At 44.4% G+C, this 25,302-nt stretch overlaps 1 protein-coding gene across 1 annotated transcript in view; it reads right to left on the reverse strand.

Moving 5' to 3' along the window:
- Positions 1-25,302, reverse strand: part of LOC119115382 (low-density lipoprotein receptor-related protein 1B-like) — a 136,665-nt gene that overhangs the window by 52,741 nt on the left and 58,622 nt on the right. The window contains 21 exon segments of the mRNA XM_037239819.1: positions 229-433; positions 674-871; positions 3,012-3,257; positions 5,836-6,036; positions 7,283-7,465; positions 8,496-8,666; positions 8,729-8,749; positions 8,752-8,808; positions 11,735-11,848; positions 12,656-12,668; positions 12,670-12,782; positions 13,464-13,604; positions 13,891-14,013; positions 15,465-15,654; positions 15,812-16,031; positions 18,139-18,319; positions 18,525-18,761; positions 19,893-20,036; positions 20,132-20,333; positions 21,131-21,353; positions 25,035-25,197. Of these exon segments, the coding sequence (XP_037095714.1) occupies positions 229-433; positions 674-871; positions 3,012-3,257; positions 5,836-6,036; positions 7,283-7,465; positions 8,496-8,666; positions 8,729-8,749; positions 8,752-8,808; positions 11,735-11,848; positions 12,656-12,668; positions 12,670-12,782; positions 13,464-13,604; positions 13,891-14,013; positions 15,465-15,654; positions 15,812-16,031; positions 18,139-18,319; positions 18,525-18,761; positions 19,893-20,036; positions 20,132-20,333; positions 21,131-21,353; positions 25,035-25,197 (3,346 nt within the window).

Below are 25,302 nucleotides of genomic sequence, written 5' to 3' on the forward strand. Positions count from 1 at the left end.
TATTACGCATCTGCATGCTGGGCAGTGGTCATATTTTATCTGATTTGGATCAAGCTTGCTTGGAAAGAGAATCCAAACAACATGTTTACACTCATAGAAAAAGTTTACACACCCTTGATCAAATGCCATGACCCCCCCCCCCCCAAAAAAAAACTAATATTCTTATTGTCCATTATCAGTTATTCTAACATCCGAAAGCCAATAGGAGCACCATCTCCAGATACGTACCCTTGCCGTGGGTCCAAAGCGATGGCTCGGGGATGTTCCATCCCGCCCGCTATCAGCGTTGCCCGCATTTGTCCATCCAGTTGGGCTACCTCGATCTGGTCCAGATTACTGTCGATCCAGTACAGTTTTCCCGTAACCCAGTCCACAGCCAGGCCTTCCGGGGTGGCCAGGCCGTGTTGTATGACCACCTCAATCCCAGTCACCCCTGAGATAGAAAACCAAAGACACTTGTAGCAGATAGGCTTCAGCAAGCAATTCCCCTCAAAAAAGCCGTTTACAGTTTAATTAATTTGAAGAATCTTGCTGTTGAAGATATTTTTATCCCCACCAAGTCAGGGCCGGTGAATAAAATAAGCCGTTATCACCCACAAGGGTCCCTTTAGCGGCGACATCACTCGAGTCGTTTGTGTATGTACACACGCCACGAGCTCACACGTTGGCCTACCTCCAGTCTCGGAGAGCCTTCCCCGGTAGATCTTATCCTCCACCACATCTGTCCAGTAAAGGAGGCTGCGATTAAAGTGGAAATCCAAGGCGATGGTATTCCTCAGCCCCGGTACAAGCAGGCTGTAGTCCCTCTTGTGAAGGTCTATCCGTCTTATCTCGTGGCGAATGGAGAAAATGATGAAAGCCTCAAAGGGATCTGAGCCCGGGAAAGTGACAGCAAACAAGGAGCTTGTTTATATTGAGAGTGTGACACCAGGGGATCACTTAATGGATGGCGTGACATCAACTCTGAGTGGCAAGCTGTGATCTCCTTTAAATGGATCTACGGTACAACACTACTTATCTGCTATTGTTACCTTTTATGCATACAGTCGGTGGTGGGATGGAACACATTGACTGGACCAAAGTAGATTTTGCAGGGATCTGTGATTGACTTGAGAAATATGACAAGATATTGTGTGTTCGTGGCTTTATTTAAAGACCCTCAGTTTGCGAATTCACCTCAAATGTATCTTCCCTTCAGATAGTCTGCTAGCGTAGCCACTTTAGAGCGCTTTGTTGTTGGCCATGAGTGTGCGCACATGTGAGAAAGAAGGCGCAAAGGGAATCAACAAAAGTTGGACTAGACAGCTAGCTTGGGGACCTTCCTCCAGCACTTTGCGTCTTCCTCACTGTCTCGTCACTTTGTATTTAATTTGCTGCTTTCGTTCAGTCCTTGTCAGTTTGATGTCAACGTCAAGTTGATGTTTGTTTGTCGCAGCTCTCGCCAAGCCCGGGCAAGCCTTTTTTGCTAGCGTTTGTTTAGGTACTTGGAGTCTCATTCTGGGACTTGGGTTGATTGTACTGGTGCAGGAAATTGCAAAATCCCAGGACAAGTCCTTAAGGTGGCAGCAGCGTTTGTGCTACTAAAGTCTGCCCACTGAGACTCGGTTTAATGAGCCAAATTATTTCTGCCTCCAGAACTGCTTTGGATCCGAAAGCTGTTTCTTCGTTTTAATCCGTAACACAATGCGCATGTTCAATAAAATATTCAAATGCACTCCTCAATAAAATGCACTTTGTTTTAATTGGCTGACGTATTTTTATGCCCTCTAAACATCAAATAAATCCTTCTGAAATGACAGCGCAAATGCAATTAAAACGGCATCCTCGCTTCAATGACACTCGTCGTCCTAATAAGAGAAAAACATCTGCACTCGCAGATTTTGCTAAGAAAGGCTTTTATCACGCGCAAAGACAAATGTGGAGCGGCTGTGCACTCGGGACATCACAAAGAATCCAATGACACCTCTCTCCAGATGAAATTGTTTTTGTTGGCATGCAAAGTATGATTTATGACAAAGTGCGACAATTTTGATCGCCTTCCAGGGAGAAAATGGTTGTGTTCTCTTTCACGTTAATGTGTGATTAGAGCTGCGAATGCCATCAGTCTTGAAATGAAAATGGAGAAGCGAGTAATCAAAACAAGGCCCATTAATCTGCCTGTGACAATGCCTGCGTGTGTGTATGTGTGTGAGACTCATGAAAAGTAGCTCATTCAATAACAACATTGGAAATACTCCGAAGCAACATTGACAAAGTGTCTGCTTGCAAAGGATTTGCTTTTAGGAGAATGTCTGCAAAGGTGACGCAAGCTGTGGTTTGTGGGTGCGCGGCGGCGGCGGCGGCGGCGGCGGCGGCGGCGGCGCATCACTGCAGATAGAATGAGACATTCACCAGTCAGCACGCGCATGTCTCCAATAATTGAATGAGATTGAATTTGACCTCACAAAGCACCCTCTGTTCCTGTTTTGCAGAGTAGCGCTGCTCTTGAGAATTCCAAAAAGGGAAGAAAACTTTCACATTTATATCTGCATTTGTTCAAATGAATATGCAAATGTATTACAGAACAAACAAAGCGTGAACTTCACTTCCAGTCATAAGTCAGACATGGTTTCGTATTCAGATGATGAGAAACCGTTTAAAGTCATGACTGCGAGTGTATATTTATCACTGCCTGACCAAAGAGCAACTGCTTGAGTTTCAGTAAATCAAGGTATCAGTGGTGATCTGATCCAATGGCCGTAACATGTGGAGTCCCTCAAGGCTAAATCTTTGAACCCCTTTTATTCAATTTGTATGTTTCCAAACGCTTCAGAACGCCAATGTTGGCATTCATGGTATTTTCAAGACATTTGATGCTTGCAATTCATATATGGCCCTCTCATTAAATTTCCAAACTCTGGGGTCAGCAACAACAGGACAATTCCATGTTCTAAAGAAGCCAGTGAGGATCAAGTCTAGCACGGCTACAAATTAGCATTCGCCAGCATCCCCGAGGCGAGGCGAGGCGTTACCTGTGCTGTGGCAGCTGTCTCCGTCGGGGTCCAGCCTCCATCCGGGATAACACGAGCACTTGACTGTGGTCTTGTACTGCTCACACACTTGGCTGCACTTCAGGTGGCGACTGCAGTAGTCCACCACCTCGCATGTCTTGTTGCTGGAGTCCAGGTGAAGTCCCGGCGGACAGGAACACACGACCCCTTTCCCCGGCGCCACCGTGCACATGTGGCTGCAGCCGCCTCGGGCCACCAGACACAAGTCTGAGGTAAACAAATGGCAACGTGTCTCACCATCGGAACACTGGCAGAGAAAAGACTTGAAATAGCCGGAGACCTATTTCTCGAAGGTTTAAACCGTTTGAGAAGTGTCACAAAATGACTAAAGTCATGATGTTATTCAGACGATATTTTGATACATTTGTGTTATTAAAAATGGATCACTAATGCCACAGTGCAGAAGAAAACAGTCAGCCAAGAAGTGTAATAGTTTGGAAAGATGATGAAACCGTATTTGTTGGCAGTTATGAACTATTTAAGGCACTTTTCTGGTCCAGCAGCACATGAAGTATGATATTTTTCTCTCTTCTAGTCAGAACCTATTCATGAAAATCCCACATGCCATTTTATTTTTATTTATTTACAGTATCATTCTTCTCACTTAAATGCCGAGCATCCGTGTGGAAAGACACAGAAATGGGCAAATTGGCGGTCACAACAGCTAATGGTGGCTGTGAGATCTGGTCATCTGGTGCAAATCAAAAAAAGAGCCTGAAGGTCTCCCTGGGCACAACCTAATTGACTTTGAGGGAAAGGCTTCTTTTCTCAGCTGAGATAATGCAAGCACTCGAGGGTCCTAAAGGGCACCCCTGAGGCTTGGCGAGTGCTGCTGGAGAAAATGAAACTCCATGTTTGCGCTGGTCATTTGGAGAGATTAGAGGGAGAGTGCTAGCCGCGAGAGATCTCATTCTTCCCTCATATGGGACTTGGACAACACTTGCTGATCATTAAGCCAGAGTATTTCCTCATTGTTTGTCCTTCTGGTCAGTGATCTGGCACTGCAGTGAGGCTACAACGTGCGCCGATAAACAACAATAACATGTTGGGCCAAACAATGTTGGTGAGAAAAAGGAGATTAGAAGAGTTGAGCACACCATTAATTCCTCCCAGCCTTCCCCAACATATTTTTTAGGAGGTGTCAAAATGTATCGACCATCGATTGAATAATCATTGTCTGACTTAAACAGGGGTGTCAAACTGATTTTTGTCGCGGGCCGCATCGTCGTTATAGTTTCCTTCGGAGGGCCATTATGATCGTCAACAAACTGATGAATAACTAAGTTTGAAACCGAAGACTAATAAAAACTGTTCAAATATGTTTAAAATATCAATGGTAACAAAACTTGCTAGCAATATCTGTCTTTTTTAAAAGTGAAGACAATTTGTAACTTTGGTATTGACAGATGAAGTCGATGCGCAATTTCTCTTCGGGGGCCACATCAAATGATGTGGTGGGCCGTATCTGGCCCCCGGGCCTCGACTTTGACACCTATGATCTAAATCATTGTCTGATAGGGTCCAACGCTTTCAAGCAAAATAAAATTGTAAACGGATAAAACACTCAACAAGTCCAACTCGTTGGCAGAGTAATCAATTATTTGATTACTGAATGGATAAACCTATTGAATAATCTATTCTAAAAATACTTGCGAGCCCTAATGTTACACGTCATAAAAACATACAGTCATGAAATGATTCCAAATATAAATTAACTGCGTATGTCATTGCAGCAATTCGGTGGTGCCACAGGGATTGATAATTGCGATAATGCCCATCGATGTAAGAGTGTCATCACCAAGGCATGATGGGCAAAACAGCCCAAGAGTGAGTGAACGGCTGTCTGTCTGGACGCGTCAGCCCGGCAATTTAAGAGCAATCTGTCCGAGCGTGTCATCGGTGACAGCTTGCAACTCTTTGCGACCCTGCGCGAGATAAAGGGGAAAATTGATGGCCGTGCACTTTTGCAATTGAATGTCGATGACGCATAGACTTCATGAAAAATGACAATATGGCCCACACAGGTTCCCGCTATACGCTACTAAGAACTAAATATGCAGTTGATACTGTATTTGATGAATATTGCATTTTTTTTCCAAAGCTTCTTTTCTCGGGAGAACTGGAAACCAAGGTTTGAGTATTTAAACATCAGAAGCTGCCTTTTGACAATTCCTCGCTGAAGTTTGATCGACCAGATGTCTATTTAAAGAAGAGGAACCAAAAGAATGGCAGCAAAGCTCCCAATGTTGTTGACAATTTGGAATGTATTCAAGCTGTTTTGCAGCTGCAGTATCCACCAAGTTGGGCTCCAAACTTAAAAGGTCAGGTTCACCCCAACCTCAAACTGGCGGGGATGCGCTCAGCATGCCGTCGTATTTTCGTCAGACCGTATCCAATGCAGAGATGCTTTCAAAGATCAAACTTTAGAAATTCTCTGCCTGTCCTGTCCTCGCCTCCCGACTTATTTATTTTCCTTTTCGAACGTCACCTCAGCGATGCGCTCGACCGGGACTCTTTGACCAAAAGGAGGAGAATGGGCGAGTCTTTTGAGTTTTTCAACTCATTGCGACGACTTTAGGACATTTTCTTCATCTGGTGCAACAGACCTTGGCCGCCCTTCGCTAAGCCGTAACTTCCGAATACTTTGGATTTTGAAATGCCAAGCCCAAGTTGTATCACTCATGGGTTGGGTGTGGGGAGCTTACAAAGAGAGGACGCAGTTGAAGCGGAATATAAATGTGTGTGATGAAGTCAGTCCTAACAATTTGAAATTAAAAGAGATTACCGCAAACGGGTCCTTCGTCCGAGCGGTCGGCACAGTCCACTTTACTGTTGCAGATCTTGTCCGGTGTCAGGCAGACGGAGGTGTCGTTGGCACAGTGGTACTTGGGCGGCTTACAGACGGACGACTCGCACGACTCCTCGTCCGAGCGGTCCTCGCAGTCGATGTCGCCGTCGCATACCCAGCTCTTTGTGATACACTTCCCTGGAAACGGGGATTCATATTCCATAAATCAATAAATGATACATATAAAGTCTTCCTGGTCGTTATGTGGGGTACAGCACATTAAAAAAAATCTGTGGGAATGTTAAAAATCAGTACGGTGTACCTCGCTTAATACTGCATGAGGCCTGTCGAGCTGGTTCACTTGTGGACAAATCAACTTGTTGCCATGGCAACGGGAACAATGCAGGTTTTATTTCGACCAGCCAGGCCATATTGTTTAAATGAGTTACTTTTATGACAAGAATATTTGTCAAGCTTCAAAGACAGTACATAGACATTGTTTCAAGTGAATAGTTAGAGAACTTGTGTTGCTCATTTGCGCGGCTTGTTTAGAGCGCAGCATTCCTTCACGGCGCACCTTCGATAGAAGTAGGTGGAACTACTGACGGAGGCGAGCAAAGCAAAACATCATAGCGTGCCTCATCATTTTTGTGCTGGTGCAGGATTGCAGCAACTTCCAATTTACAGATTTTCCTTCAAAGTTGGTTTATTCTTGGTGCCAGATCAGTGTGTGTGTATGTGTGTGTGTGTGGGAGGAAGGAGCGACAGCTGAGGGTGGCATTGTGTGTGCGTTCAGATGGGTATGTTTGTCGATATTGACGTGGAAGCTCTCGTACTGGCTTCCCATTAAAAAAAAAAAAAGAATATATAACATTATCCGTACACGGCATGTTTAACGCTTGGTGTGACGCCAGCGCAGTAGTAATTGAAAAGACATGAAAACAATATATATTAGACAGAAATGCGCCACAATAATAAAACGATGTTCCTTTGACTGAATTGATAAAAGACATTTACAGCTTGTGGGATGAAAAAAAGCAGTGGGATGAATAAAAAATGGGCAAAGAAAATGCAAAACACAAAAGCATCATTATTCAAAGAGTGGTGGCACAAAAAAGTGTTTGCATTAGTCGAGTGTATTAACAGAAACTATTTTTTCTGTAATATTTCAAAAATATCTAATTTTTTCAATAATAATAAAAAAAGCATCAAAACACTATTTTGGATGAACCAACTACAGACGTCTCTTATTTAATAGTGTTTTCCATACATTTAATTTTTTCATGGCTTGATGCATGAACAAATGCGTGTCTTATTTTTAGTCTCATCCGTCACGCTGTGCCTTCATCTGATATTAACCTGGGTAAAGACTCACGCAAGAATTCATAATGCTTTGGTGAGCTTGTTCATTTAAACAATCCAATATTCTTTTGTGCAACATTACCCGTATCTTTGCAGGTAAACTTGGCCTTGGGGTCGCACATCCTTTTGGTGCCTCGGCAGTCTTTCTCGTCGCTGGCGTCTTCGCAATCCTTGTCTCCGTCGCATCTCCAGCGCTCGGGGATGCAGGTCCCATCTGTGACACAGTGGAATTCCTCCCCGCTGCACTCAATCACAGATGGCAGGGCTGAAAGGAAAGTCACTCAACTATTGATTGGATCGCAACAGTGCTCCGCGACGCGCCGTCGCGGGCCAAGGCGCAACAGCCTGGAATCATTCCATGGGGACACGTTTTATTGTTGAGATATTTGTATTTATAGGGCTGCTATTCTCTTGTTGTTTGGTTTCCAAAATGAACATTTTGAGACCGATGTTGACGGCCATATGCCGTCGGCGTTCTGGATTTCCCAATATGGTCTTCTGCCATGGTTTTACACTGAATCATTTCAAAAGAACCGTGAGGTCACTCCGAGTACGGCTTCATTTCTGCCTAAGAACATTCGAAGGACATAATTCTTCATCTTAAGCACAACAGAAACGAGAAAATAATAAGCAGCCTGGCGTTGTTTGTGTTTCAAGAGAAAAGATTCAACCCTGAAATGAGGTGGTGCTGACAGCTCAACGCTTGTGACGCAAAGCTCAAAAGTAGAGTCAAAGCTCAGGCTGACTCGCTCCTTTGTGCTCAGAGGCGGGCCCACCAGCGTCACAAAATGGTTTGATGAATACTCGACATATTCCAATGACAAGCGAATGAGCTGTGAGGCTGCATTAGTTGTTTTTTTCCCCCCGCGCTCTGCATTAATTAGATGAAATGATTCAGCTCCCGATGTTGAAGTTCCCCCAGAACGGCGACTAGATAAGATTAGTCACACATGAGTGTTAAAACAACGTTATTCAAATTAAGATGATTCATTGCTGAACTCGTAATTACAACGGATGAATTTATGCCTTGCCTTGATTTGCCAAACCACAATTAGCACGCTAAAATGGACATGAAGAAACAACCCCGTCGTTACAAGTCACAGCTTGCATGGGAAAAAATTGCGCTGTCAAGCTAGGGAAAATTATTTTTTAATTTAAAGTCAAATTTGAATCACAGGGCGAATAATTTCTTTTTTGTATTATTATTTTTATTTTTTTTTTCTTGCCTTGTCCTGTTCAGAGTAAAGCTTGTCTTTATATATTAGCATGTATATAATCTGTGAATTCCTTCTCACCTGCTGATCCACCCCGGCAGGTGGTGTTCTCATCGCTGAAGTCTCCGCAGTCGTTATCGCCATCGCAGGCCCAGTGACCCGGGATGCAGCGGCCGCCAGCGCACTGGAACTGGTTGTTGGCGCAAGGCCGGGCGCAGCCCGCTTCATCGCTACCATCGCCGCAGTCGTCGTCTGAACAAATTTACCGGCGAGTTGTAAGTGGCCCAAACGGTGCGGCGGAAAAATGTCCAAACCTGAATCGCAGCGCCACTTTCACTGATGCAGCGTCCGTTGGAACAGGTGAACTCCGTGAGGGTCTCACAAGTGGGAAAAGCTGATGGAAGAAAAAAAAAAAAATCATCTTACATCAACTGATTTCCTTCAACGGACACCAACAGAAAAAAGAAAAAAAGGAAAAGTAACAATGAAGACTTCCAACTCAACGGTTTGTGACTTTCATTTACCGATCCACGTTTCTGGGCAACCTGAAGTGAAATTGTGATGATATCATTTTTTGCCAGTTAAGACAACAAAGCAATCTGGCTTGATGGTATGACACGTCAACGTTTGTCCTCTGGCCACATCTCATTCAAGGAGACTTTGGCGCTATCTTACCTATAGAAATATGGATTCTTCTCTTCTCTGACATTTCTATTCCCGACAGAGATTGTTCTCTTTTCGGACTTTAGAGATAAGCCTTCGGCGTATATCAAAATGGATTCGGATATCCTTACAGGATGTCGAAACCTTTATTGACTTCAGAATGAAATGCAATTCTAGATTTGAATTGATTTGCCCGCATCTGCTTCTCCTCAAAGGCTGGCATGGAAAACATCAATTTCTTTTTTTTATTTTAAATGAGACAACTCATATTCACGGGGTCTTATTGACAGACCATTGCTGGATGGAATTTAACATTCATTAAAAATGAAACAGCGAGCATCCATAAATAATGAAGGTTTCAAGTAAACAGTGAGCTTGCGTGGCGGCTAAAAATGAAATGCCCACATCCATAAATAATGTCAGGTTCCCATGAACTAAAAAGTGAGATACAGAGTGACAACTCCTAAACTACTGACAAACAAAATCTACACGGGTATCCATCTTGAAGACAATCGCCACTTGAGGACCTATCCTCGGACCCGCAGAAGCTCCACCGAAGCTGCCGGGAACGCACGGTCGAGCGCCTCGAGGCGAGTCATGCCCGAGGACGCTTAGACAACAGTGAGCGAGAAAATATGTTTTCCTACCCGGCTTGATTATGATTGAACGTAGCCAAGCGTGAACTTCAATTACCGCTCGCACCCCGGCAGTTTGCCACGCCGGCGTCTCCGAGCGGCTGAGGATGCGCCGAAAGGAGTCGAAGGCGATTCGACCCAGTGCGGCAACAACCGCTCACGGCAAACGACGACATACTGTCGCCGATTAACTCATTCACTGCCGGCACGGTTCAAATAGACGTCTATATCCGTCAATGGCAGTGAAGGAGTTAAAGGCAAAAAGGTTGGAGTTAAGTATATGATTAAGTGTAGACCATGATACATTTATTTTGCCTTTAAATGTTGTTTTGTGTATGAATTGAATGCGCTGTATAAATAAACCCGCCTTGTATTGGGTAGTAAAACTTTAGAAGATTTAATGTTTGTTCTTTCAGCAATTTTTTGGGTGGATTCCACTTGTTTACTAAAAGTGTTTTCTGATATTTTTTTCGATTGGACATGACTCAAGAACAGCAGCAAGGGTTCTAAAATATATGTTCAGCAACACCCTTGAAAACACATGCCGTCCGTCATGTTGCTCCGAAGAACCGACATCAATCTTTCAGTTTGAAGTCTCTCGAATGCACTAATGTGTGTCGATGACAATCAAAAATGCATGCTCGCTGAAGAATGTTTTAGTACTTGTCGGAGTTTTGTAAAAAGACGAGCTTGTGCAGTCTCCCAGAAAAAAAAAGTTTGACTTTTTTTCTGAAAAAAGGAATTCTATATTTAAAGGTATAAATAGTTTCATGAGCGCGAGTTGTTTTCTACTTTCTTGCTGTGCATGATTTTGTCACACCCCGAGCTAGCTTTGTATTGCGTTTAGTTGACTGATGGTTGTTGTAGTTTGCTGTGCTGTATGCATGATTAAAGTTGCATGAGAAAGGGATGCAATTAGAAACGGCTCACAGGATGGTGCAGTGCAGTTCAAAAAAATGAAGCTGGACCTAATGTAGATGTAACTAACTGAGAGTGCATTGCGAGTAGTGGAGCAACGAGTCCCTGAGGTGCCGTATCCAAAACACCACCACCGCAAGTGAGATACTTTGTGGTCGTCTCCGCTTGGAGCAAAAATTGTTTTGGACGTTGTCTGTCTGACACTCAACACGGATCAATGTTGGCTGGACTCTGTCTCATCTCCTGCGGGACTGCAATCGTCCCGTCAGATGAGACGCTTGTCCAAACAAAGCGCATCTGATTGTCGTGGGATGGGATTTACCCGCCGCCCACCTCCGCTCTCTCCCCGTCATCGACATTTGGATGAAGACGTCATTTGCCTTAATAGTCGCTATCCTGTTTTGTGCAACCCACTGGGCGCTCCGATGGAGCGGAAAGCTTCACGCTGCGGGATGACCTGCTCGGTCAACCCGTGACGGGGCTTCCGGAGACGTCGTATGCTGGCCCTGCTGTGGTTTCACACTGAGGGATGACGTCGATATAGTGTGTGTGGGGGGGGTTTATGGGTTACCAGAGTGACTTGAAAATCACTTCTTTTGGTTTTTAGTGTTATTGTGGTGTTGCGGTGTTGTGTGTCTTTCATGTTTAAGCTTTCATTCAAAACAATTGCAAGACTAGAAGAGAAACAATTGCAAGACTAGGAGAAAGAATTGTCTCGTTCACTTTGAGTAAAAAATATAAAAGAAAAAATATATATATACATTAAAATATATATAAATATATATATTATAATATATATAAATATTTATATATTAAAAATGTATATTTTTTTTATATTTATATATTCAAAAATATATATTTTTTCTTTTCTTAAATATCGAAGTTGATTTTTTTTTTAAACTCACTCCTTCAATCTTGTTACTTAAGTGAGGAGTTTCAGTACAATAGAACACTGCCATAAAAGAATCACTTGCCTTATAATTGGCATGAAAGCTTCTGAATGTTAAAAAGGGCTGCCAGAGGAGAACAGCCCATCCATAATGGAGTAGCCGCAATGTTGAACTCACACTTGAATGAGAGGTGAGAACCCGACATGAGACTTACAGCACGATACTTCATCAGTCGCGTCGCCGCAGTCGTCCTCGCGGTCACAGAGCCACGCTTGAGGTATGCACCGCCCGTTCTGACACGCGTGCTGGTCAGTCTGACATGACCGGGCTGCGGTAAAGAAAAAAAAAATAAATCAAGGAAAGACCAGCTCTACTTCCAACGTGCATAAGTCAACGTAGGATGTGGAGAACCCGCCTAATGATCCCTACATCAGCCAGATGTCAATGTCTGCCTTGTGCTTTATCGCTCCATCACTCGGCTGCAGCTAGGAACGTCTAACGGCCTTGGGAAATTATGCCACTGACGGCTACATGCTGCACGCCACTGCCGGACCCCCACAGGCGGGTGACCTCTTGTTGATGTGGAATATACGCGTCAATCTGATGACGAGGGTACATTCCTCACCTTCTGCTTAATGCGCGGTGATTGATCCCTCCAAACATAAATCGCTCCGGAGGGGGATCGTTAAGGACGCCGATGCTAATGCGGTGAATGTTATATTGTGCTACAGCAGTTCGAGTGATTACAAGTTGAAAGCACATCATTAAACAATTGAGATACAAATTGAAGTCGTTGACCATGCTCCGCTAGCCATAAATCGGCTCTCCCCATTGACATCGGATGGAAATACCGTAAATCTGGTCCAGTCTCCTCCATAAAAACAACAAAAGTTGTAGTTCAGGCAGACATAAACGAAGAAGAGTTGTTTTACAACTACAGTGACTCAGTAAGCTGCTCAAATATGACTTGACCTGTCTTTTTTCGTAGATGACTGCTAGACGGTCAATGTCTGTTTCCGTTAGCATTAAGCTAGCAGGGGCATGCATGGGGCAAAATTGTTCATTTCTAGAGCACTTTAGCGATTCAGAGTCTATTTCTTTTTTCTGATCAGGATATTTGGCAGTAAACACACACCTGAACATGTGACGGTTGGCCTCGTCCTCGTTGCTACCGCAGTCGTTTGTCCCGTCGCAAAGCCATTTCTTGGGAATGCAGCGTTTGTTTTTGCATTTGAAGTGATCAATCGGACACGAGTGATTGTCTGCAAAGAAAATGGATGTCAAGTATTCCACACGAGACTTATCTGTGTGAACATACGCATTCTCATTCAGCAGGTGTGTCTAAACTTTTCTTGTGACCAGCGCCGAAGTGTATCCAGAGTGTAAGACAGATGATGAAATATAGCAAGAAAAGGAGCAGCTAACAAATCAATACGGTGTATAAAACATTGTGTTTTCTGACAGCCTCCATAAAGACACCATTCCTTATTTGCTGCATCCATGTGGCAAATTGCAACCATACATCACACTAGAACGCCACTGAGCCAGTGTCCAGCCTCTGTGAGAGTGTTTAGAGTAAGTGCGGCTCGGCGCTGACCGTAAATTCATGTTGAAAATGTTGCTTTTCACAACACGGCTTAGGAAACCAGTTACCAGCTGGTATTAGCGTTAAGCTAGCATGATGAGGGAATGAGACGATTAAAAGTTCCCTCAAAGGCTTTCCGTTATTTTGGTTATTCGGTTCTTCGCACTGAATCGAATTAAATCAGGTGACAAACAAGACGCAGAAACCAATTCAAAGAGCACATTTCACTTCAGTAAAAGGCAGGACAGATGGGGAACATCTTTATGTTAGCGCTGACATTTCCAAGGATAAAGGTTAACAGCATGGACCATTTTGCGTCTCATTTCTGCACATGTAAGACAAATTGAGCAGCGCTCACAGCAAGTGTGGCTTTCTTCGTCGCTGGCGTCCAGACAGTCGTCGTCTCCGTCGCATTTCCACAGCGCCTGGATGCAGCGCCCGTTACGGCACTGGAATTCTTCCTTTTTACACCGCTGCGGTTCTGGAGCGCTGCCGGAACCTTTTGGGAGAGACGGCAAAATAAACTGGAGTTTTTTTTTTTATTTATGAAGAATTGTTTTTGTGGGCGTTATTGGCATGGTTATGGGAAAAACATGCTAATCATGTGCCATGACCTCGTTGCTAACCGGCGGGATTTGAATATAGCAGCGGAATGCTTCTCAGGTGATTTGCATTGGAGAAAAGGCAGCTATTAGTTGCTCGTTCTCCGAAGAATGGAAGGATTACAGCGCGCTGGGAAAAGACGGTTTAAGCCTCTCGCTCCGTCGGACTCATTTTCTTCCCACCTGCACAGGTGACATTGTTCTTCTCCAGAAGCTGGTTGTCAGCACAGGCACACACTCTGCCTCCTGGGATGGCAAGGCAGAGGGTACTACAGCCGCCATAATTCAAACTAGCAGGCGTGTCACCTGGGAAACGCAAAAAAGAAAGGATCCCAAAAAGGTGTCGTGCTCATTTAAAGGCGCTCTGAAGTGAAAATAAATGTCTACTAAATTTGACACAGCCCTTCTCCATTCGCGGCTGACAATGAGGCGCTCTAAAACGGACGTGCCAGAATACGTTTTTAGCTGACTGCATTTGGAATTTTGGATTTTATAAAATAATTCATGTTGGAAAGTTTTTGTTTTCTTCTGAATGTTGGGTGCCTGTTAAGAGCAGAAGAAAAGAAAGGCCTGCCGTGTGGATGGGTTGTGTCCGTATTCCGGTGTCAGCTATATCCGTTACCTCTCCTATCTACTCTTTTCAGCTTCCTAACAGCGTGAATCCATCATCATTTGCAGTAGAGTGAGGACGCCTTGGCCACCCAATACAACTTGACAAAGTGGAGGCTCAAGAGACTCCAGAGTGTCTGCCGCCTTCGCCTTACAATGCCAACTTTGATTCCCGTACGTGTGTACGCAGATTCGGAGGCTGCATAGGGACCAACTATGAACTGAAGAGCTAACCTTGCAATTTGCGCGTGTTCAAGAACAAATAAACTTCAAAACTGTCGCTTGTAGCTAGCACCAATGATAAGTTGACTTGCATTATGATACAACCAGTATAAGAAACGATATACCGTAATTTTCGGAGTATAAGTCGCACCGGAGTATAAGTCGCACCAGCCATAAAATGCCCAAAAAAGAGAAAAAAAACCATATATATGTATATAAATCGCTCCTGAGTATAAGTCGCCCCCCCACCCAAACTATGAAAAAAACCGCGACTTATAGTCCGAAAATTACGGTAAATAAATCTGAATGCATCATCAAAAAGAAATGCTCTTGTCCTTGGAATAGTCATGTGTGGCTTCTGCTTTGTCCGGTGGGCAACGAGTCAACGTGCGACCATGATAAACGAGTGCGCAAATGCAGATTAAGTTTTGATGTCCTTGTTTCACGGACGTCACATTTACGCGGCGCCTCACAACTCACGCAGTTAATGTTGCCTGTAATGGTGTCGTTGAACGGTACAAGCTGCCGGAATGTCCACCACACTTTACTTTTCGCTTTTGTTTGGAGTGGAAAATGAGCTTTCGTAAGATGATGCACTAGTCAAGATTTGCAAAGTGCATTAATAATCATAAAAAAGTGCGAAAGACATATTGACAGAAGCAAGGTACCAAGTCGGTTTCTATTTGCAATGTTTCAGTTTTGAGCTTATTTATTATCTTTCATATGAGCAGACTTGTCAAGTTTTTGATCTGACCCTTGATGTTTTGTCATGAACTTTCCGACCCAGTACACCGGGAGGACTCGCGCATGGTTACTATCTGGACACGCAGCAGAGACGGTCAATATGCAGCCCAACTTGGACCGTGTGGGTTGTTACGGTTCACTGGCACAGAATGAGTAGAGAGCAAAGGGGAAAAACAGCCAACCTTGCTGACTTTGTGCGTCATAAACTCGCAGGCCAAATAATGGCGGTCTCTCACTTCGCAGCACATTGACATCCCCCGTGGACAAGTCCAGCTGGAAGACTGACGCATTCATGTACTCCGTCCAAAAGATAAAATTGCGATAATGGGATATTCCAAATGGATGGTTGAGCTCTTTTCCATTGTAGACCACCTGTCATAAAACGTACTGTACATCATCACTGGAACCCAAAAGTGTGCACATTAAAGTACATGACATGCTGAGTATAACTGAGACAGATTTATCCCTTTTAGCGCCCAGCGCCGGGTTAAGCTAGTTCACCTAATGAGGTTGGACAGTAAATACTCACCATTCGCCCCGTGCCGTTGAGGAAAATCTTTTCAATGTGATCGTAGTAGGCGTCGCACCAATACATGCTGCTGGAACTGTGGTCCAAGGTCAAGCCGTTGGGCCACAGCATGTTTGTGGTGACGAAAATGCGGCGGTTGGAGCCGTCCATCCAGGCTTTTTCGATCCTCCCAATGCTGTCGTTGACCTCATCTTCTTCCCAGTCGGTCCAGTACATCCAGCTAGCACCATCGCAAAAACACAATCAACAAAAAAGGCACTGTGACTCAAAAACGTGTATCCCAAATCATCTTGCCTCATTCAAACAAATGGATATGCCAGTGATCCGGTCCAGACATTTGGATACACTGGACTGGAGGCTCAGTTTCTCTTCTGTTTGTTGTTTGTGAGTTCACCAGCATGTATCCCAAGTCAGGTGACCCACGGCAAAGGATTTCTTTTCAGCTCATCGCAACTGTCTACCATAATGAAGCCTCACCCTTATTTCTTGACACATCAACTGCTAGTCTCTTTGATTTCATATCAATCAATATATCTGAGAGCACATGTAGGCTTGAAAGGGGTGCGTTTCAAACATGTGACATGTCTCACCGAGGGTTTTGTTCCCGCAAGCCCTCGGGAATGATGATTCTCCTCCCTCGCCCTGCTTTGATTCCAACGGAGAAGACTGCCGAATGCCAAATACAATCGCCGGTTCAGAATACTCAGGCGAACTTCACAACGAACAGATCCCAAATGCAATGTTGAATAAATTGGAATCAAGATTTCCCTCATGTAGAACCTCATAATTAAAAAACCCTGGCAAAGAAAGGCGAGCATGTTGTAGCGTCGCAAACCACTCAGGCTTTACGAGTTAAAAAAAGATGCTTCGTTGCACATCATCACATCATGCGTCAACAAGCAAAAGATTGCAGTGCGGCTCGTGCAGCGCGAAGTTGGAACTCACAACGGACTCGTGTTGGAAACGGGAGTGGGTCAACACTTTGACGTGATCTGTTTTCTAGTAAGCGTGCACGGGGGATTTGTTCCTGAGTGAGTCGCGTGGCCTCCTGCTTCTCATCATGGTATCACTGATGCGAACGAGAATCGTTGGCAAGTTGGACACGGCACCTCACTTGAAAGGACTGAACATCCACGGAAATTGAAGTCCGCCGCCCCCCCCCACAAAATACGATATCAAGTCCTCTTTGGCAGTACTTGGAGAACAAGTCTATATTTACATTTTTAGTGTCAAATGAAATGTTATACATCAAAAGTATCAGAGGAATCAGTACTAGGTAAGAAGTCAAAGAAAGAATTCTTGTACGGCTATAGAGAGCCAACAGATATGGAAGCCACGGGCACTTCATTTGAATAATCCACAACAGTCTCATCTCTTTCAAACTACTTCCTGTGAGTAGAAGGGATCTAACTCGTCAAGCGTAGCCCGGCAGACATGCCTGCTTTGCTTAGTACCAACAAATAGTGAGCAGCATGAGCAAGCGCCTGCCTCGGACTTGAAACCCCAAGACACCGTTCAGACTTGCTCAACAAGGGGCCCGCCAGAATTACAAGGTCCGATTTGAATCCGCACAAACATAGCGATGGCATGGTCAGATTATTCATTTGGCAAATCACAATTAACATTGGCATCTCTAATGACTGTTTTTCTGCTGATATAATCAGCTTGTAATTAACAATGTGATGTGGATGTTGTCGGGTCTCGGCATACAAACTAACAACTGCTCGAGCTGGATATAAACAGATGCTCTGCAGCATATGCACATTAGAAAGGCTTTTGAACAACTACAGATAAAACAAACACGCAAACAACCACTCTGGACGGGGAATATTTGAAACAGATTGTTGTTTGTTTTGAAGCATTAATCAAGAGATTAAAGATTGTGTTCAATGAAAATCAGGATTCGAGTTAATGTGAGGTTATAACTTTCCTTAAAGGGGATTTTATATAGTATATACGGTGACTATTTCATTTGGACATGCAATGATATCCAAATAGTTTGCGTTGACTGAATTGATATCAATTAAGAGCCAATCTATGCAATTTGTGGAAAAATGTAATTGAGTTCTGCAGTGGGGTTAATTATAATCTCCGTGTGCCTCAATTTACAAAGAAAATAATATGTATTAGGGCTATGGGAGAAAGTCATCAAGTGGGTTAACGGTGGCTAATGAGCTGGGAGTGCTGGTTCATCTTGTAGTGCATAGGACCTCATCTCGGACTCACTAATACAAAGCTGCACGATTACCATTCCACAACCTTTAATCTTGGGCGGAGGTTTTCGATTGAACTTTCAGAGGCTGCGTTATCTGACAAAACGGCTTTACCTGTTCAGAGGGTCCACCACGATGGCCCGGGGGTGCGACATGTTCCCTTCCAAGAGAGTTTTCCTGGTCTCAGAGGCACTCAGCAACCTGGCAACGCTGATTGTTTTCCTGTAGCCATCGTTGGTCCAGTACAAGTTATTACCAATCCAGTCCACTGAGATGCCTTCAACGTTGTCCAGTTCTACGACGGAACAATTGGAATTATAAAGCAAAATATTGTTTGACAATTCCACCAGACGGATTACCAGTGTATCAGGAGTACATCTGAATGTTTTGAGAAGATTAAATGATTACAAGACGAATTGACCTCATTGTTTAGTCGGGAAACACATCCACATATGGGAGGGATTATATACAGTGGAAATTCTGAAAGATCTTTGACAAACCCTCGTTAAGTATCGTTTCCCTGCTGCTTCCGTCGATGTTTTGCCTCCCGATGAGGAAACTGGTGGTATCGGCAAAGTAAATGTGTGCCGATGCGGCGTGGTAGTCGATAGCTCGAGGGTTGACCAGGTCCTCGATTGGCACCATGTGCTCGTCGCTAGACTTGACGTTCATATCCAAACCTTGGATGACACCGGGACGCCCCTTCCCGTAGAACAGGAAGAGATTGTTTGGGGGCTCTGAGGAACAAAAGGACAGAGCGTTATTGGAATTTAATTGCTGCGATTCGTCAGTGCCCGTCCTCGTATTAAGCGCTTTGATCAAAACCGTTGTTCTTTCGACCTGCTAATTCACTTGAATGGAGTCGCTGACCAAAGCCAATGACAATTCTTTCCTATCTCAATCATCCTCGAGCTACAAAGTTTCCAAGCAGTCTGAGAAGGAAAACACAGAGGCAAGCAGACAAAAGGCAAATACTTACCTTGTCTGTGAAGATGGTCTCTGATCTAAAATAACACGGCGTCTGCATAAAAGGACAAAGACTGGAAAGCCGACGGCGCTCCTCAGTGGCCTGCCAGCCGCAAAGGAGGCTCTACATACTCAGACCTTCGTGGAAATCTCCAGAGAGGCGAGAGGAGGCGTGAAGGAGAGCTTCCAGCGAGAGAAGCGGACCTCTCCTTGCTCTCAATCCCAACCCATGAGACTACAATGCGGGGGGTGAGGACCACACACACGCCTCAATTCAATTTATCATTTGGCGAGGGAGAAAGCAACTACCCAGGAGACAATTAAGCCTCGCAACAGACCCAGATATCAAACTCCAGTGTGACCGCTCGCCGTTAAGAAGCACGACCATTTAGCAGCGCCATCTCATTATGTTTCGCAGGAGAGAAAGCGAGTGCAAGGAGGCATAAAAAAAGATGGCTTCTGCCATCAGATCATCTGTAATGGGGGAATAAATCAAATGTGTCAGAGCAAAAAGCTCCTGACGCTTTGTTACCCAAACTTGCTCGACCGTCCCTGAATGTGATGTGAATGTGATGAACTGCTTTTAATGTCAAGCGTGCAATCTTCCTGCATTGATCAGCCTGGTCAACAAAGTCAGACAAATATGCGGCGATAATCGATCATAACAGCAGTGTGATGATAGGACCCGATCGGTTTGAGGAAATGATCCGTGTCTGTCAGCGCACTTCTTAATCAATGTCAGTCTGCGGCAGATAAACGCACTGTCTGCTGTCTTATGACCTTATGTTGTCCTTTTCAGGCAACTATTACAGGCGCTTCCAATTAGCTCAGTTGGTGACAGACTTTAAGTAGCAAAAAAAAAAATCTTCAAAGAATTTGTTTTCAAGATAGGACCAACTTACTTTTACAGGACTGTCCATCGGAACCGAGGCTGTAGCCGACACGGCAATGACACGTTCTGGACTTGTAGCTGCCGCTCAGAAGGCAAATGTGGGAGCATCCGCCCAATTTCCCAAAGGAATTCATTTCACAGGCATGAGACTTGACTGTGGACAAAAATCAGTGCACATCAAAGTAAGACAACAAAACATGATTGAGTGCACGCACCCCAATTCAATCCCAAACACACAACATGAGTTACCTTGGGGTTGAGCAACTTTGTGGTAAACACGTAGCACTTGCGTATTCCCTAGACTTGCAAGTGTCTGCACCTCTGCTGTGATGTTGAATCTGTGGATTTGCAGTAGCGCCACACCCAAAGTCCCTTCGGAAGGATCGGAGTGGGTACGCTCGATAGCATAGAGGAAATTCTCAAACACGGCTAATGCATAAATATGTGACACCTGGAAATAAAGACAGATCAAAAGAGCTTTTCTTATGATGCCAAGAACTTCCAATTAGAAGGCTGAAGACACACAGAGTGCAGAGACGAGGGCCCGTCTGCATATTTGTCAGGCCACGCACTGGACGGAGAAGCCCGGAAACCTTGTGACACGGTGACATGGGCTGGATAGCTCGGCTTCTGCGCTACATTTAGCAGGATGACACTCATGAAAAGCGACATGACTGGCTGAGCCGTGTAAACTCAGGGGGCGTGACATCGGGGACACGGAGAAACATGAGCGGGAATAAATAAACAAGCAAAACTAGTGTTCCACCTCTCTTGACGATATCGGCTGAGGTCGTCCATTTCACCTGCGCACATTTCTACTATCGTTGTCGCCGCAATATTTTAACGTAGACTATCCAACAAAATTAAAGGATGTGTACTCTTGTTCTTCAAAGCGTTTATGTAATGTACGAGAATCCCTTTCGGTGCATCTGTGAGCCACTGCCAGTTTATCCTTCCTACGTACTCGACAGAGGCCAACATCAATCATATTATCTGAAAAGTCAAACATAATTCTGTTTATGAAATAGTTCTTGCGTGAATATAAAGATCCATTTGCCTGAAATCATCTTGTGACGAATGGCCACAATCTGTGATAAGAACTCATTTAAAATATATTCACATCAACACTCACCAACTCTAGGCTATCGCGAGCTGACCTTTTACGTCAACACGACAAGATGCGAGAAGAGAATGCGCCACCTGTCTTATTGTGATAAAATGGGAGCAAACCAAAAGGCAGTCACTCACTTGGTTTCCCTGGATGATGCTGTGTCGGTTTTTGCCTTGGTAATCCACAACGTCGATGTAATCCAGGTAGGCATCTGCCCAATACACCAGCCTTTTGACCACGTCCAATGCCACAGCTGTGGGCTGCTCGATGTTATAATCCACCAGCCGGGTCCTGTTGGTGCCATCCATGTTGCAGCGCTCCACCTTGGCCACGTTCCCGTAGTCGGTGAAGAACATCATTCTGCAAAAAGGCAAAGTGCAGCGTTGCCTTGACGCACAAGATACGAGTACAGTATCTCAAATCATCATTTGCCATTGAAAGAAATACAAAGGCCATTACTTCGCTCCAGCCTCCCTAGAAAACCCAACATAAAGTTGCGAAATCTATTTTAAATGACGAATAAATAAATAACCCATAAACCGAAGCGTAATACTACTTGATCAAAATATATGGTAGAATGTAGTCAAGTTGTCAGCAGTGTTGTGAATGTGAGAATTGCCAAAAATGAAATTGTTGAAATTGTGCGAACGGTGTTCATTTGACATCGTCAAGGAGCCTGGATGATAAATAAGCCCCCGAGGTCACGCCATCAAAAATGCTCCTGCATGAGGAAAATACAATAGAAATGCACATGAATGTTTTGGGGTCTGCTCTGTGAAATGTAAAAGTGCCTTCTTTCATTTCTGAAAGACAAATGTGGTGGAAAGAGGAAATCGGGAAGTGAAAGAATATAATGGAATACCAGAATTACAAATGTCAGAGTGCTGCTTTAGGCAGTTTGCGACAATACCTTTTGGTTCATGTCGACGGCTAGCGTGGGAGCTCGAATAAAAAAGCTCCCACTGATTTGGCCTCACCTTTTCCAAACAACAAATCACCCACTGGATTAAGCATCTCCCAATTTAGAGAGCTTGAATAAATGAAGTGTATATTTGTTTTACATTTATGTGACATCATTAACAAGGTGTCTCTCTTTTGCAGGCAGTTGTTCCTGCTAATGCTAAGTGATGGATGAGCTGCGACGCGCAGTCTCCACCGGCTAATGTAACTCCCCGCCCGAACGCTGATTATCATACACAAAAATATGTCAAAAGGAACATTGTAAAAAAGGTATTAGGAGTATATTGTTCCTGATGATTAAAATAGAATTGGCACTGTATCTATATTCTTCCTGTTTGTACACCTTAAGCGTCCTTAAATGCCAAGAGGAGCACCCACGGAGGAGCTCCGATACCTGAAGCGACTCTGAACACCAAAACAACATTGTCTATTACTTCAACTGTAATTGTCGGATATTTAAAAAAAGCATGCTGCGGAGAACCTCGGGGTATGAGAGCACAAAAGAGCTAAGTACCTTTAAAACTGTGCGGAGGTGGGGGTGTTGAAATTAATTCCAAAAGACACAGGGAGTGAATTTCACACATAAAACAGGTGTTATGCAGCACATTTGCCAAAGAAAAGTCTCAATTACTCCCGACTACAGCTGAAATGGCTTGCGGATTGACATTCTGTCAAACGATATTTGGCCCAAGTGGAGCCGCCATGTACTGCACTGTTGTTACCGATGTCCAATCGTTATCCAGCTTACCTATCACTGTCACATTTGTTAGTCTACATCCGGAGTTTGGTCCTGAAGAGCCCCTTCCAACACACGAGCAGCTCATCAGCAAGATTTGCACGAGCCTGATAACGACCCTGATGTTTTCAACCCGGTGCATTAGGGTTGCATTTAAAACAGGCTGGATAAGAGCTCTCGAGAAGCGGACTCGGGGCACTCCTGGTCTACATAAAAGTGACACCGTCCAAGCTCTGGGCCTCTTAAACCAAAATCAAACAATGACCCTGGCGCAGAGATCGAGCTTAATGCGCACAAGTCAGAGAAGGGCTTCCCTCTAAATTGCAGATTAAAAAGAAAAGAAAGGCAGCATCAGCATCAGCATCAGCAAAGCGCTCCCCTAACAGGTGCACATCGGTGTAGCATGAAAATGATAGCGGCAGAAGGTGCTGAGGCGGAATTTTCCATTCAACGTTCAATTGCGTGGGAAGACTTCCAACTGAAAACACAACATGTTACAGAATGATAGAAAATAGCTGCAGAAGTCTGGTCATATTATTGAAATAAATAAATTAAAATGGCAAACAAACAGTTTTCCCTTTGATATGGCCTTTGCGATTTAAAAAAAAACGTTTTTTCCCAAAGCAAAAAAAATGAACACAATATATGGGTTGAAAAAAATAGACAGAACTGGGAAATTTAGTCGTACAAGTGAATATATTATTGTATAATACAAGATATATTGTATATTAGGAGTCCCGTCAATATGAATCAATCAATACGCAGGCATTGCCGTAATGAGCATAAACAAATCTCAAGTGGCAAATGGGATGTCGACGTCGGTTCCTCCAGTTGTCTCAACATAACAGAAATGTGTTCTCCTCAATCATAGGCTGCTTACAAGTGTTTGCTGAAGGAGCCATATTTAAACGGCCAGCGAGTAAATTTCCATGAAATGTCGAGCAACCTCGGTTGTAAGAAACAAGGACGCACGCGGTCAACGCAAGTAAGGGTGAAACTCTCAATTTACCAGATGATATACGGGCCGGGCCGGGCCGACATTCGCCCGAGATAACGAGCTGAAGCTGACTGAAAGAATGAGGTCGGAGTTTCCGTGGCAGCCGGCAGCCTTGACGTGAATCAATCCCAAATCATGTCATGTTCAAAGAAGGCCGGTGCAGAAAAAGCCCACAGTGAACAAACTCAATTCCGAGGGGGACTGACTGACTGACAAAGAAGTGATCAGCGGCCCGCGGACCACAAAGACGATTCCGAAATTCCAAATTCCATTTGCTGTTCGACACTTGTTCACTGGCACGGAGCAGGCAAAGACCGAAAACATTTAGCTTACGACTTGTAATCCATTTCATGATGGTAATAATTATTTTTAGTTATTGCAGATTAAATAAAACCATCTTGTCTGAAGTTAGTAAGCAAGCCTTTTTTTTTTTTACTGTGCGCTTTTCAATCCAATAGTAAAGCACCAAACTGTTCACACAAAAATCGACGGCTTCCGTAATAAAACTTGACAACCCGAATGAAATTTCAGCTCGGATCGACGCAATTGCTTGGATCACTTTTACTGGCCAAATCTGACAGTCTGTGACCATCCGTTACCAGGCAGGGTTCATAGGGTACCAGCTCAGTGGCCTAGTGGTAGAGTGTCCGCCCTGAGACTGGAAGGTTGTGGGTTCAAACCCCGGCCGGGTCATACCAAAGACTATAAAAATGGGACCCATTGCCTCCCTGCTTGGCACTCAGCATTAAGGGTTGGAATTGGGGGGTTAGATCACCAACTGATTCCCGAGCGCGGCACCGCTGCTGCTCACTGCTCCCCTCTCACCCAGGGGATGGATTAAAATCACACGGGGATGGGTTAAATGCAGAGGACAAATTTTCACCACACCCAGGTGTGTGTGTGACGATCATTGGGACTTTAATTTAATATTGGGACTAGTAATGAAGAAAAAACAAGAAGTAGTTTGCCGATTCCAACCTCAACCGTGAGGAAAGCCTCGTCTTCCTCCAGCCCGGATTTGTTTCTATCTCGGCTGCGGTTTTGAACGGAAACAATCGTCATTCATTTGAATGCACCGTCGCACAATTTCCCCGCTCAAACTGAAAATCCCGCTTGCTGAATTTCCTCACGAAGGATGTAAGGTGACAAGTGTGACAGCAAATGTGTGTCTAGACAGCAGAGGCATCACCGGGATGCAGAATAATTCAAATCCCCTCTTTGTGAATCATTCGTATGCTTCCGCACAAGTCCTTTGTTACGCATAGTAATTAGTTCCTTCTTCGCTAATTTCCTTTTCTTTACAAAAACAAAACCTCGACGGTGCTTTTGAGACGCAGAATTTGCTCACCCCGTGAGAGGATCCAGAGCGATTCCTTTGGGATTCAGCAGGTCAAACTGGAGGAGAGTCACGCAAGTGGCGCCGGTCTGGTCGCACACGAAAATCTTGTCGCTGACCCGGTCGACAAAATAGAAGTTGCCCGTCAGCCAATCGATAGCCATGTGCTCGGCATCTGGAAGGAGAAGTAAAGAGCTGTCACGTGGTTGCTGAAAGCGTATGCTGCGCCTTTTAATGTCACTAAAACATCCCCTCACACCATTCGGCATGCAAAATGGCC

The sequence above is a fragment of the Syngnathus acus genome, chromosome 21 (genome assembly GCF_901709675.1).
Source record: "Syngnathus acus chromosome 21, fSynAcu1.2, whole genome shotgun sequence".
Classification (NCBI taxonomy): Eukaryota; Metazoa; Chordata; class Actinopteri; order Syngnathiformes; family Syngnathidae; genus Syngnathus; species Syngnathus acus.